At 37.4% G+C, this 14,254-nt stretch overlaps 1 protein-coding gene across 1 annotated transcript in view; it reads right to left on the bottom strand.

The window, feature by feature from the left end:
• RNF212B (ring finger protein 212B) overlaps positions 1-14,254 on the bottom strand; it is a 64,212-nt gene that overhangs the window by 5,462 nt on the left and 44,496 nt on the right. The window contains exons 6-11 of the mRNA XM_069097865.1: positions 13,301-13,361; positions 10,751-10,779; positions 10,224-10,270; positions 9,866-9,908; positions 9,649-9,709; positions 9,016-9,067 (exon numbers count right to left, since the gene is read on the bottom strand). Of these exons, the coding sequence (XP_068953966.1) occupies positions 9,016-9,067; positions 9,649-9,709; positions 9,866-9,908; positions 10,224-10,270; positions 10,751-10,779; positions 13,301-13,361 (293 nt within the window). The remainder of the gene's footprint in view (positions 1-9,015; positions 9,068-9,648; positions 9,710-9,865; positions 9,909-10,223; positions 10,271-10,750; positions 10,780-13,300; positions 13,362-14,254) is intronic.

Here is a 14,254-nt window from a genome sequence, read left to right as displayed (position 1 = left end):
ATTTTAGCACTCTGGTAAGTGTAGCAATAGATCAGAAGTGGAAAAGACTTAAGATAAAACACACCCTGACAGAGAGGTGATGAACTTAAAATGTCAAAAGAGAGACACATACATGGTTAATGTGGGAATTTGTTTTGCTGAACTGCATAACTATGTATAGAAGGATTTTTACAGGTGTTTTTTTTAAATTTGCTAAATGGGGAGGGGTGAGCTAGTTGAAGGCAGATTAACACATATATGAATATATATACTTGAAAATAAAAAAAAAATTTTTTTAAACTTCAAATAATGGGGAGCCCACTACCTTTGGGACATTCTACACTGCTTTTAGATAGCTCAAATTGTTTGGAAGTTTTTCCTTACACCTTTTAAATCTACCTTTCAGCAATTTCCATCCTGTTTCTACCTCTATTCTCTGAGGTCAAGCAGAACAGCATTGGCTGTCTTCCACAAAATAGTTCTTCAAATACTTGAAGACGACTGTTGTGTCCCCAACAAATCTCTTCTTCTAAACATCTATAGTTCATTTAAACAATTCTCATTTGAAATTACCTCCAGTCTTCTCATCATGTTGACTGCCCTACTCTAAACACTCTCAAATTTCTTAGTGTCTTTTCTAAACTTTCCTAAATCGTGGCACTCATAAATGAACACAAAATTCCAGATTTCATCTGACTAGCACATCAGGAATATCACCTTCCTTTTTTCAGGAGATTATGTCTTTATTAATGTAGTCTTAGGTCACATTGGCCTTTTTGGCTGCCAAATCATACTTCTGACCCACATATCTTTTCATGTTAACTATGTTCTAACCATGCCTCTCTTGTACTCTACTTTTGTAGTTTATTAATTCAACAAATAAGCATTTATTAAGCACTTAATATGGACAAAGTATTGTATTGGGGGATTTTTTAAAAAATAGGTAAAACATCATTCCTGCCTCCACAGAACTTATAGTCTAAACAGCAATACTGATAACTGTAATATGCAATGTTATATGATAAATACATAGATTTGTAAAGCAAAATTATATATGAAATCTGAGGGGGCAGTGTTATTATTGATGAGGAATCAGGAAGACTTCATGAAAAACATGACATTTTAGCTGGGTTTTGAAGGATGGGTAGGAATTCAACAAGGAAAGAGAGAAAAGGAGAGCATTCTAGGAATAGGGAATAGCCTTATCAAAAGCACCAAGGTACAGAAGTGCATTGCGCATATGGATTCAGAAATCAGACCAGTTCAAACTAGAGTGTCAAGGGTGATGTTATAAGAGAAAACTGGAAAGGAAAGGTGGCATCAGATTGTGTAGTCAGTCAACAAACATTTATAGAGCCCTACTACTATACACCAGGCTAAGCCCTGGGAATACAAAGAAAGACCAAAAAAATAATCCCTGCCTTCAAGAAGCACATATTCTAATGGAGAAAAAAACATGCAAATAACCAAGGATGTACAAGATGTATATATTACATATGTATACACATATACACAAACCTATGTGTATGTACACATACGTGTGTACACATATATATGTGTGTACTGTGTGCATGTATGGAGAGAGAGAGAAGCTGAAGGTAATCTGAAAAGAGAAAGCATCAGTAATTGAGAGCGCCAGGGAAATCCTCCTGCAAAAGGAGGGATTTACGCTGACTCTTGAAGGAAGCCAGGGAAATTGAAAGGATGAAGTTAAGGGACAAAGTATTCCAGGAATGAGGGACAGTCAATCCAAAGGCCTGGAGACTGGAGATGGAGTGATATGCTAAAGGAACTACAAGCAGGCCACCCTGAAGGTGAGGCAGAGCATTTGTAACTTTATCCCAAAAGCAACAAGGAGCACCATTGCTGGTTTTTGAGCAGAGAAGTGACATGATCAAATATATACATAAGAAAATTTATTTTGAAAAATACAAGTCATTCCCCAAATGATAAATGGTCAAAGGATATGAACAGAAAATTTTCAGACGAAAAAATTAAAGCCATCTATAGTCATATGAAAAAATGCTCTAAATCACTATTGATTAGAGAAATTCAAATCAAAACAACTCTGAAGTACTGCTTCATATCTATTAGATTGGCAAACATAACAAAACAGGAAAATGATAAATGTAGGAGAAGATGTGGGAAAATTGGAACAAATGCTTTGTTGGTAAGAGTTGTGAATTGATCCAACCATTCTGGACAGCAATCTGGAACTATGCCCAAAGGGCTATATAACTGTACATACCCTTTGACCCAGAGATGCCACTACTAGATCTGTATCCCAATGATATCATAAAAATGGGGAGAGGACCCATATGTACAAAAATATTTACAGCACCTCTTTTTGTGGTGGCTAAGAATTGGAAGTTGAGAGAATGCCAATCAATTGGAGAATGGCTGAACAAGCTGTAGTATATGAATGTAATGGAATACTATTATTCCATAAGAAATGGTGAGCAGGCAGATTTTAGAAAAACCTGGAAAGACTTATATGAACTGAGGCAGAACGAAGTGAGCAGCACCAGGAGAACAGTGTACATAGTAACAACAACACTGTTCAATGAACAACTTTGTTAGACTCAGCTCTTCTGAGAATGCAATGATCTAAGACAATTCCAAAAAAACTTACAGTGAAAAATACTATCTACATTCAGAGAAAGAACTATGGAGGCCAGATATAAATCAAAGCATACTATTTTCTCTTTTTTGTTTTTGTTTTTTCTTTCTCATGGTTTTTTTCCTTTTGTTCTGATTCTTTTTCCACAACATGACTAATATGGAAATATGTTTACTATGACTGTACATATATAACCTATATCAGATTGTCTTCCATCTTGGGGAGGGGGGGAATTTTAGCACTCAAAATCTTATGAAAGTGAATGTTGAAAACTAAAAATTAATTAATCAAAAAATAAACTGATAAGTAAATCTAAAAAAAGAAAGAAAGCTTATTTTGGCCATAATATGAAGGACATAGGATAGTGGTATGATTTAGTAGATAGCTCACTTCTAAGTCAGGAAGCCCTGGATTCATATCCTCGGGCATATATTAGCCGGTTGCCTTAGGTAAGTTATTTAACCTTTCAGTGCCACAAGCAACTCCCTTAGATTATAAATTGCAGAACAGTTGATGATCCATATTTCCTCACTGGGAGGTCCTTATACCAATGAAATCATAAGGCTGGATGAGAAAATTGAAGGATAGACTGAAATGTGGGAAGAGTGGCAGTAGGAAGATGAAAGGAGGCTATTACTTTAGATGAGATTATGCTATGTTAGTTATAGAGGCAATGTAGAGTGAGATACATGTTGCCAGTGTAACTGATAGGATTTGGTAAATGACTATATATGAGAGGTGGGAAAGAGGAAAGAGTTCCTCTTAATCTTTGGACAATCCCACCGTTCTGAAGATTAGGTATGTGGTATTAGTAGATTTGGGGGAAGCTAGGTGGTACAACAGATAGAGTGTCAGGCCTGGACCCAAGAAGACCTGAGTTCAAATCTGGTCTCAGACACTTACTAACTAGCTGTGTGACTCTGGGCAAATCACTTAACCCTGTTTGCCTCATCTGTAAGATGAGCTGAAGAAGGAAATGGCAAATCACTCCAGTATCTTTACCAAGAAAACCCCAAATAGGGTCACAGAGAGTTGGACACAACTGAAAACAACTGAATTAGCAGATTTAAGAAGAAGGTAATGTTTAGTTTCATATATTTTGGTTTGCTGTGCCAATTGAATATAACAGGTGAAAATGTTCTGAAAGCAGCCAGAGTTATGGATTTGTAAGTTATCTATAAATGTTGAGGCTTTAAAAGCTTTGGTAACGTAGTAGTTGAAGCTTTGGAAATGAATGAGATAAAGTGGAGAGAGAGAGAAAAAAAGTGGAGCATGAACAACATCCACATTGAAAGACTGAGATAAGTATAAGCAGCCAGCAAAGGAAACAGAAGTAGGAGAACCAACAGTATAGTTTCTCATGTGAAGAAGATGAGATAGCACGCAATGAGCACCTTTATTTAAAGTGCAGCAGAAAGGTCAAGGAGAATAAGGAATGCAAACACACCACTGGTCTTTGGCTACTTTGAGAAAACAGTTTTAACAGAATAGTTAAGGGCAAGAATCAGACAGCAAAGAGTTGAAGAAACAATGGGAAGTGAGGAAACAGAGGCCCAGGTATAGACAACTTTTAAAAGAAATAAGCAGTGAAAGGGTGGAGAGATATGGGATAGTGGTTATTTGAGTTGGAAGGGTCAATGGATAATTTTTTTAGGTTTGGGAAAACCAGAGCATTTTTATGGGCATACGGGAAGAGGTCAAAAAAGAGAGATGCTGAAGAAGAGCGGGGATACTTTTTCTTGTGTGATAGAGGGAAGGAGGAGGAGGAAGAGCGGTGATGATGCTGAGAGATTTTGAGGGATGGAGAGGATGGATTGACCTCACATCATCTGGTTTCAATTTTCTCACTGAAATAGGCAGCTAAGTGATCCACAAGTGAAAGGTAGGAGTAAGATTAAGGGAAAGAGGAAGGAAGAGGTTGACACAAATATAGAACTTTACATTATACCTATTAAACTTCATCTTATATGATTTGGTAAATCATTGTAGCCTCTCAAGACCTTTTTGAATACTGATTCTATCACCCAACATGTCCACTATCCCTTTATCTTATCTTCAAATTTGAGAAGCATTTCATCTATCTCTTCTTCTGAGTCACTAATAAAAATGTTAAAGAATATAGGACTGAGAACAGATCCTTGAGATACTCTATCAGAGACCTTCCTCCAGTTTCACATTTACCCCTTAATGACCACACTTTGGATGCGGCCAGTCAACCAGTTTTAAATTCAACTAACTATTCTAATGCTAAACTACATCTCTCTATCTTGTCTACAAGGTGAGCATTAGAGGCTCTGTCCATAAAAGTGGAAGAATGGCTTTCAACTATGCCAGTTGGAATAGGCCACTTATGTATGCTGTTTTCTCCAATAGTATTTTAAAGTATTCTAGCTATATTTTAATTTTTCTGTGCCTTGATTTTCTCTATGACATAAAGATAATGTATATCCAGGATGGATGGTTAAACACAAAGGACTAACTGAATTAGTAGATATATACATACTAACAACAGAGTTTCGGTTAGGAATTCAATAAGAAAGGTCATAGAGAAGTATGTCTCTTCCACACAAGCCTCAGTAAAAATCTGAAAAGGACCCCGGAAACACCGAAGACCCAGAAAGAAAACTAAAAAGTGGCAGTAAGTTCCTCACCCAGGCCATATGTGTACAAAAAGATGACCAGAAGCCAGGTCAAAGGATTTTACCAGATTTGTTGTTTAGTCATTTTCAGTTGTGTCCAATTCTTCCTGACTGCTTTTGGGATTTTCTTGGCAAAGATACTGGAATGGTTTGCCATTTCCTTCTCCAGTTCATTTTATAGATAAGGAAACTGAGTTATAGATAAGCAAACAGGGTTAAGTGACTTGCCCAGGGTTTTAGTGTCTGAGGTAGGATTTGAACTCAGGACCTTCTAATACCAGGCCTAGAGCTCTAGCCATTGTGCAACCTAGCTGCCTCAGAAAGAATTTTACCAGGAAGACTAGCCTAAAGCTCAGTGAGATGAGGAAAGGAACCAAGTTAAGCCAAGGAATATAGCATGAGCTCCCACAAATAGATGTGAAGCCAGCACTCTAAATAAGACGATCATAAGCCAGTATGCTGGTAATTACAGATCTGAAGACAGATCTTGACCTTCTCGTATCAAAGCAGAAGCAGAATTAGAACTAGCCTCTATATATCTCTGTACAAAGAGACAAGACCCTGCCATGTGTCTACAGAGAAATGGAAGTCACAGCAGGCAGGAAGGCCAACTTAGCACCTGAGTACTATCTCCAGGGTACATGTGTAGGAGACTTGAGACTAACATGATCTCCAATATACCACAGGGCCTATCACAGCCAAAACAAGGGTTCACAGAACCCACTCACAATTAGGGATTATGCAAAGAGAGGAAGACAAAACTCAATACAGGCCATAAGAACACTGAAATGGAAGCTAGGGCTTAAGGTAGAGGGTAGGCCTAATCTCAGCCACTCCATTTGGATGGGCAACAAGCAGCAGGGACTTCCAAGCATTTCTAATGAAAAGACCAGAGTTTCACAGGAATTTTGAAGTTCAAACAACACAAAGGTTAAGAAAAGCATAAAGGTGGGGTGGCTAGGTGATGCAGTGAATAGAGCACCAACCCTGGAATCAGGAGGACCTGAGTTCAAATCTGACCTCAGACAATTAACACTTACTAGCTGTGTGACCTTGGGCAAGTCACTTAATGACAATTGCCCTACCTTGCTCCCTCCAAAAAGCAAAAAGAAAAATTTTTTAAAAAGCATAAAGGTAAACATGAGTGAACAATCATGAGACAAAAAAAGGATAAACTGCTGACATTTAAAGATGAGGAAATGATACATGTGTCCCCTCTGAACCTTATCATCTTCAGGGGTCACAAAGAGAGATTAATCAGAGAGAGGGGGCCTGGGAGTGGTTCTGTTATGATGATGATCTTAAAAGAAGAATGAAAAGAGAAAGAGTAGAAGAGGAATACATTGGGAGAAAGCTGGGAAAGGAAGATTAAATAAAATTATCTCACATAGTCAAGGTATGGAAGTAGACTTCTATACAAACAACAAGGATGGGGGCTAGGGGGAGCACCACATACCTGAATCTCTCTCTCATATGAACTTGTCAAAGGAGGGAAGAATATATATACACACTTAAGTACAGAAATAAATTTCAATGAACAAGAAAATAGGAGGGAAAAGAGGGAATTAGAGGGAGGGTAAATTAAGAGAGGGATTAGTCTTAAGTAAAATAAACTCTAAAGGTATACAAAAATATTTATTGCTCTTTTTGAAATTGCAAAGAATGGGCATCTGAAGGAGTGCCCATAAATTGAGAAATGATTCAATAGTTTTAGTAAATAACTGTGATGGAATACTATCATGATATGAGAAATGACGAAGGAAATTGTTTCAGAGAAATCTGAGAAAAGTATAGGGATTAATGCAAAGTGAAGTGAACAGATCCAAGAGAACCATTTTATAGAATGATAATATGTGGTTTTTCAAAAATCCTACTTTGAAAGAATTAGAAACTCTGATAAGTATAATGGGTCAACCACGATTCCAGAGGGCAAATAATGAAACACACTACCCATGTCCTGACAGAGAGGTAAAGGACTCAGAATACAGAATGAGATTTTCTATTTTTTTACATGGCCAATGCAGAAATGTGTTTTGTTTGACCAGACATATTTGTAACAGGGATTTTGTTTTTCTTTCATTCTCAATTAGGGGGAGAGGGAGAGGAAAGAAGACAGTATAGGGTAAGAGGAAGAAAAGGTAGATTTTTGATGATTAAAAAATGTATATGTATACATGTGCATACACATATACATATAAAAAACCCAAACTCTGAAGCTCAACCTCAAACCCATCAAAATAGCCAAGATGTACTGCCCACCCCAAAAAATAATGACAGTTACTGGAGAAAGCTATGGGAGGACAGGCACACTAATACACTGTAAATTTGTCTAGCCATTCTGGAAAGCAATTTGGAACTATTTCCAAAATACAGTCAACTGGGCATGCCTTTCTACCCAATGATACCACAAGTAGCCTTACACAACAAAGACCTCAAAGAAAACGGTCAAGGACTCATAGGTTCAAAAATATTCTCATAGTAGCACTTTTGTTGTAGCAAAGAAATAGAAACAAAGTGGATGTCTATCAGTTGGGGAAGGAATGGTTAAACAAATCATGATATGTGAATATTGTGCTCTAATTAAAAAGGAAAGGGGCAGATTCAGACAGACCTTGGAGGATTTGTGTAAACTGATAAAAGATGAATTAATACAAGTAGGACCAATAGAATAATTCACACAAAGACTACAGCACTGTAAAACTAAATAAATAAATGTGAATAACTTAAGAACTATGATAAAAGTCATGACCAATTATACCTCCAGAAGACTGATGATGAATCATGCTTCTGCCTCTCGAAATGAATGAAAAATGCATTTTCAGGCACAGCAAATGTGTAGATTTGTTTTGTGTAAATATACTTATTTGCAACAAGGGAGGGATTTAATTTTTCTTCTTTTAGGAGGGGGAAGAGTGAAAGTGGGGGAGGTAGTGATAGAAATACTTAAAAACAAATGAAGAAAAAAGAAAATAATGCCAATGAATTGTTTAAAAAAAATAAACAGGAAATCAGAAGGAAGTTTAGAAGGGGATATACAGAAAGGAAGAGTGGTACTGAAAAGAACATGTTAAAGTTAAATTATATGTTTTTAAAAAACAACCTATACTGGATGTTATAGGAGAGGGACCCAACTGTGTATATAAATAATTCAGTTTTATATATTAGAAGGGGACAGCAAAAGAACAAATGGAGAAGGGAAAACAGTCTTTCCTGAAACCGACGCCCAGGGTAACATCTGGGGCATTGTAAATTTGCCTCTAGTGAAAGAAAGGCAAATCCCACTGATAGGTGTTCTTTGAGGACTGGCTAAAGTCCTGGAAAATAGACTGACTATATGTTTAATCCTATCCTCACCTATTAGTGGTGATGGGAAGTAGACCAATATAACTCATTTCCCCCTGCTAAATTAGTGTTTCAGTCAGGCTGAGATGTCGGACTCGATGGATTTTCTGGTTAACAATGGGATTCCTGGCACGCCCCTCATTGTCTATCCTTTGCTGCCATCTGCTGGTTGCTCTTTGAAGTGTGACTACTTAAGGCAAAATAAGGTCTTCAGCAATCCCACTATGAACAAATGTGGATTTTCATTGATATAGTTTAGCTACTTTCCTTTTATTTACTTTTTTTGGTCTGAAAACACAAATCATCTTTCTTTTAAAACTAACAGTTTACTCTTGGAAAACTAAAGAAAGATGCTCTAATGTAAGGGGGCTTGGAAGGATATACATAATTCTGCACAGTGCATTCATTGGTCTGTGGTGCCTCCTTTACACTCACCGGTATGAGATTCCCTGGGAGTATTTCTTCCCTGAAGGCCTCTGTTCCCCTGCTGGAAAAATCACAAACATCAGCTGAGCAAATATATTGTACTAGTTCTTGGGTTTTCATGTCTCCCACTTTTTTTTTTTTAATAAACCACTTCTCTTCCAGGGGGACTATCTCTAGACCAAGGAACCCCAAGCCCTACTGTTCCTAAGGAAATAAAAATGGGCACCATTGATCCAGATCTTGAATTAAACACTCTTACCTCCTTTTCTCCCATTTATCATAGGACTTTAGAACTGGGAGGATATTTTAGAGACAATCTAGTCCAATACTTTCATTTTACAGGTGAGTAAACCCAAAGAGGGGAAGTCACTTGCCCGTGGTTACATGGGCAGTGGTAGAGCCATTCTTCTGACTTCAAATCTAGTAGTCTTTGCCTACTACTCAATACACCCCAAATCTTGCACCTCAATCAGCCTCTAACACCAGATCTTCACTACTAAAGGAAAACAAGGTTGAAGATATAATGTCAAGAATGTATACCTAAATTTAAATAAGGCTGTGCTACTTAATATATTCTCAATCTTCTGTTTTTCTTTCAGTGATAGAATATCTATTTAAGAAGAGGAGATGAAGATTACTCACCTGACCAAAGCTACCAAAGCCAGACACTCTGTATGGAATGGATTCCAAGGAAGAAGATCGACTAAAAGAGGCAATATTAAACCTTTTTGTAGCTGTGAAATACACACACCCCTTACCTTTTTAATTTTATCCCACAGCATACTTTTGTGATCCTTTTACCTTCCCCTCACCCATTAGTTATTAGTATTAATCTAAGCCCAGTTGCCCTTCAACTCACCTGACCACCTGGTTGCTGTGCTGGGAACTGGGTCGTGGAGTAACTGGGAAAAAAAAATTGTGGAGAGGTTGCAATCATGACTGCTCCCTGTCCTGTGCTTTCCTGTCTGATTTGTATATTTTACTATATATGAAATAGTCCTAGCTATGAGCCTAATGTGAGATGTATTTACCAATGCCTTTTTTTCTTTCTCACCTACATATAAAATGTGTAAATCCTAAGCATGGCTTTTCAGATGAAACTGTCTTTCTTTTGGAGAAACCTAACTTCACTTAGAATGCTGTTCAATTTCAAAATGGACTTTGAAAATATGTTTATTCACCTCACCTCCTTGGGGAAGTATCAATCTGCTATCTACCTGATTGTGATGGGGAAGTGATGCCTACTGGCCGGGGTGTAGTAGACCTGCAGAAAAGAAAAAAAAAAGAGAGAGAGAGCAAGGAATTGCTATTTCTCTACACAAAAGTAAGTGATACAGAGGACTAGAGAGAGCAGAACAGATAAAGAACAGTGGCTTTCCTGGCTACAAATTTTTCAGTAGAGATATTCTCATTTAACTGTCTAAGGTGTCAAAAGATGCAGGGCAAATTCCTTTTCTTCGGGTGAGATCCCCTTTGTTTCCAATTGCCTAGGTAAGCTGTAACAATTTCCCCAGTATTTATATGGAAGAAAATCCAAGCAAGTCACAGAGTTTTTAGATGTTTCATCCCAGGTTTCTTACTCTTCCCTTCCCACATTTGTCTCCAAAGACCCCTTCCCAGAGGACTAAAACAGAAAATCATCACCTACCCATTATTTGCTTTTCTTAATGTGTACATGGGTTATTAGAAGGCAATAAAGAACATAAATCTCAAAGGAAAGCAGGCATGGGTCTGTGGAACTAACCTGCTTCCTTGGCATCGGCTAGGAGACTCCTGAAAGGAAGAATTTAGAGATGAGGAAGGTTTGATTTATTTATTTAGTTAGTGTTTATTGATATCTTTTGTTTTTATATCTCCTTTATTTCTCTTTATAACAAACAATAAAAAGCAAAAAATTCAGAAAAACTAACCAATGATATTGGAAAAAGTCTGATATAATATGCATTGTTCCATACCCACAAAGGAGAAAGACAAGATGTCACCTCATGTGTCTTCTTTGGGACCAAACTTGGTCATTATAATTTCACATCATTTGATTTTGATTGTTTTGATTCTGTTGTCCTTTCTATTTTATTGTTGGTGTCACTCACATGCAGGTTTCAATGTCATAGTCTTTTTCATTGGGCTTATAATCATTTATCTTCCATATGAAGCCAACATTGCCCTCTCAAGTTTGGTATACTAGCAAAGATAATCTGTGTACAAATGATATTCCACTTTATGATTATTTAGGTATTAGTATACCGGGAGAGGCAATGTGGTTTAATGAATAGAGGGTTGGTCTTAGAGTTGAAAAGACCTGGATTTAAGTCTTAACCTCTGACACATATTGGCTGTGTGATTGTGAACAAATCACTTAACCTCCCCTTGCCTCATTTAACTTTACAAAGTAAAATGGAAGGTTTTATTTAGACCAGGAGTCCTCAGCCAATAGATTAGGATCTACCAGAAGGTCTCTTTAAATAGTTTTGAAGTGCCCATCAGAAATTATACACCAAAGCCCTCTAAACCTGCCAGAAGGAGCCCCTACCAGGGTCCCTGGAAATCACCTAATAGGCCACAATAGTGAAGGAACTTTTCACCTGTAAACCTGCCCCAGATACAGGTTTGTTTTTGTTTTAAGGCTTCACTAGAAACAGCATCAACGGTGGCTTCACTAGAAACAGCACTACACCCCCTTGGAACCACATTTTGTTGATTAGCAACACCTAGCTCTATAAAAGTATACCTTTCAGAAGACTCATTGCTGTCTTCTTTAACAAGGAGGCAGTCGCCGGCTAAATAAACACTCCTATTAAATTTCATTTGGCATTGCTGTCCTATTTTCTCAGTTGTCCACTTCAGTTTGTGTGTGTGTGATATAAACCTGGATTTTCTGCTATATTATTCTCCCTCTCCCTTCCTGAGAGCCATCCCTTTAAACAAAGAATTTTTTTAAGAAGAAGAAAAGAAAACTGTAGAAAGTCAATCAAAACATTTAAAATAACTAATGTTGTATGCAATGTTCCACACCTGAGAACTATGGTTCCCTCTCCCCACAAAAACCTTTGCAAAGAAGCAGAGTGAAGTACCACTTTCTCTTTAATATTGCAACATTCACTTTTTTACTGTTTTGTGGTCATTCTATTTAACTTTGTTGTAGTCACGTATATTGTCTTCCTGGTTCTGCTTCACTTCATGTCAGTTCATATAAGTCTTTCTATTCTCTGTATTCCTCACAGTCATTGTTTCATATAGCACAGTAACATTTCATTGCATGCATGTACTTTTTGTTCAACCATTCTCCAACCAATGGGTATCTACTTTTCATCCAGTTCATTATTACCACACAAAGTTCTGCTACAAATATTTTGCTATATATGAAGCCTTCTTTTTTTGTTAATAACTTCCTTGGGATATATGCCTAGCAGCAGAATCTCTGGGTCATTTTAGCTATTTTACTTGTATAACTCCAAATCTATCAGAATATCTTAAAGTAGTAAGAACCTGGTAAGAATGCCAAGCCAATTGCCAAATGACAGTTCCTTCTTATTGATTTGCCAAAACTCCCAAGAAAAGTACCCTCTTTTCCATCCCTCTTAGGAATTTAGCCTTCAGCATTTATTTCAATTCTCCACCCTCTTCTATCTACCTTTTCTTGGGACTCTGTCAGCACTCCTTCTCTGTTCAGGGACTTGACTGCTGGGATCCGTCCCTACCTCTCCCCAGTGATCTATAGGCCTCAGATAAATGAAAAATACTTCCTCCCAACAAAAATGGTGCAGACCCCTGCTAAAAACTGACACAAGTTTAAAAATGGAGAAGGGTCCCTTTGGAGACAGTTGAGATAAAGGAAGATGGCAGAGGTACACATAGTACTCAATGTAATGTTAAGAATGCTGAAGGAGAGAAAGATTAAATAGACTGTGGTGTTATGGGAAAAGTGCTAGGTTGGGAATTAGGAGGCCCAAGATCCAGTTCCAGATCTTCCACTAACAAGTTGTATGATTTTGATTTAAAAGAAAAAAGTCTGGGTTTCTTCATCTGTAAAGTAAAGACATTGGAAGGGATTCTCTCTTATAGTCCCTTTCAATGCTAAAATTATTCTATTCTAGTGAGAAAAAAATTATCAGATAAAACTACAAGGACATACCCAAGAAGAAAAGAAAACTCTAAGGAAGAGAAAGAGAGAAAAGGGTCCTGACATTTCTTTTAGGTTGCTTAAGTGAAATCCTATAACTACATAAAGAATCCAACAGATGGACAGGAAAAACTGAGAGAAAAGGTGGTTGTCAAGTTGGTGGGTTTCACTCACCTTCAGAATGGCCAGGAACTTCTTCAGCTCCCCATTTTCCTTCCTTAGGACTACTAGCTCCCTAAGATGGTAATATTCAGCTTTAAAGGACAATGAAATTGAAGTCTGAATATGTATATCCCTTTGATTAAGATCTCCCTTGACCAACCTACCAAGCAGAGTAGAGGGGTGAAAAGTTATGATGATGATTATTAATATTTAACAGTATGTATTGAAAGTCCCTTAGGTATACTGTACCATAGTATATGCTGCTCAGGTGATCTTCCTTTAGTTCCATGAGTTATCAGTTAGACAATCACAGCAGGATCAGGGAAACAAAATAGACAACTACTTACCTGTTGTGCTCTTTAACTATGTTTTATTGTTGCTTCTTTTTCAAAAGAAAATGTATTACTGTCATGTTCCAAGGCAACTACCACTCCCCACCCCAGCATCCTCCCTCACAGACAAAAATAACAATTAAATAAACTATAGTGACACATTGGTGATGTCTAATAGCATATGCCTCACTGTGCACCTGCAGTCAAACTTCTACAAGGGCAAGGAAGCATATTTGTTCACTAGTCCTCTGATGTCAACACTGAAAATTGTATTGATATGATTTCTGATAGCTTTTATTGTCATTTTTCTTTACATTACTGTGGTCATTGTGTATATTATTCTTTTGGTTCTGTTTTACTCTGTATCAGTTCATGCATATTTTCCCATTCGTTTGAATTCTTTATTCATCATTTCTTATGATGCAATAATATTCATATACAACAGGTTTTTCATCCATTCCCCAGCTGATGGGTACCTACCTCATAGGATCATGGAATCACTGCTTGGAAGGGACTTCAGAAATCATTTAGTCCATCTCACTCATTTTACAGAAGAGGTCACTGAGGCCCAGAGAAGCTATGTGATATGTCCTTAGTAACATAAGTAATAAGTGGCAGAGGTCAAAGGCAGAGG

The sequence above is a fragment of the Petaurus breviceps genome, unplaced genomic scaffold (genome assembly GCF_028583685.1).
Source record: "Petaurus breviceps papuanus isolate PSGF00001 unplaced genomic scaffold, PetGlider_PUasm1.0 37, whole genome shotgun sequence".
Classification (NCBI taxonomy): Eukaryota; Metazoa; Chordata; class Mammalia; order Diprotodontia; family Petauridae; genus Petaurus; species Petaurus breviceps.
The sequence above is the reverse complement of the archived record's forward strand: the minus strand, read 5'-3'. Positions and strand labels throughout refer to the sequence as shown.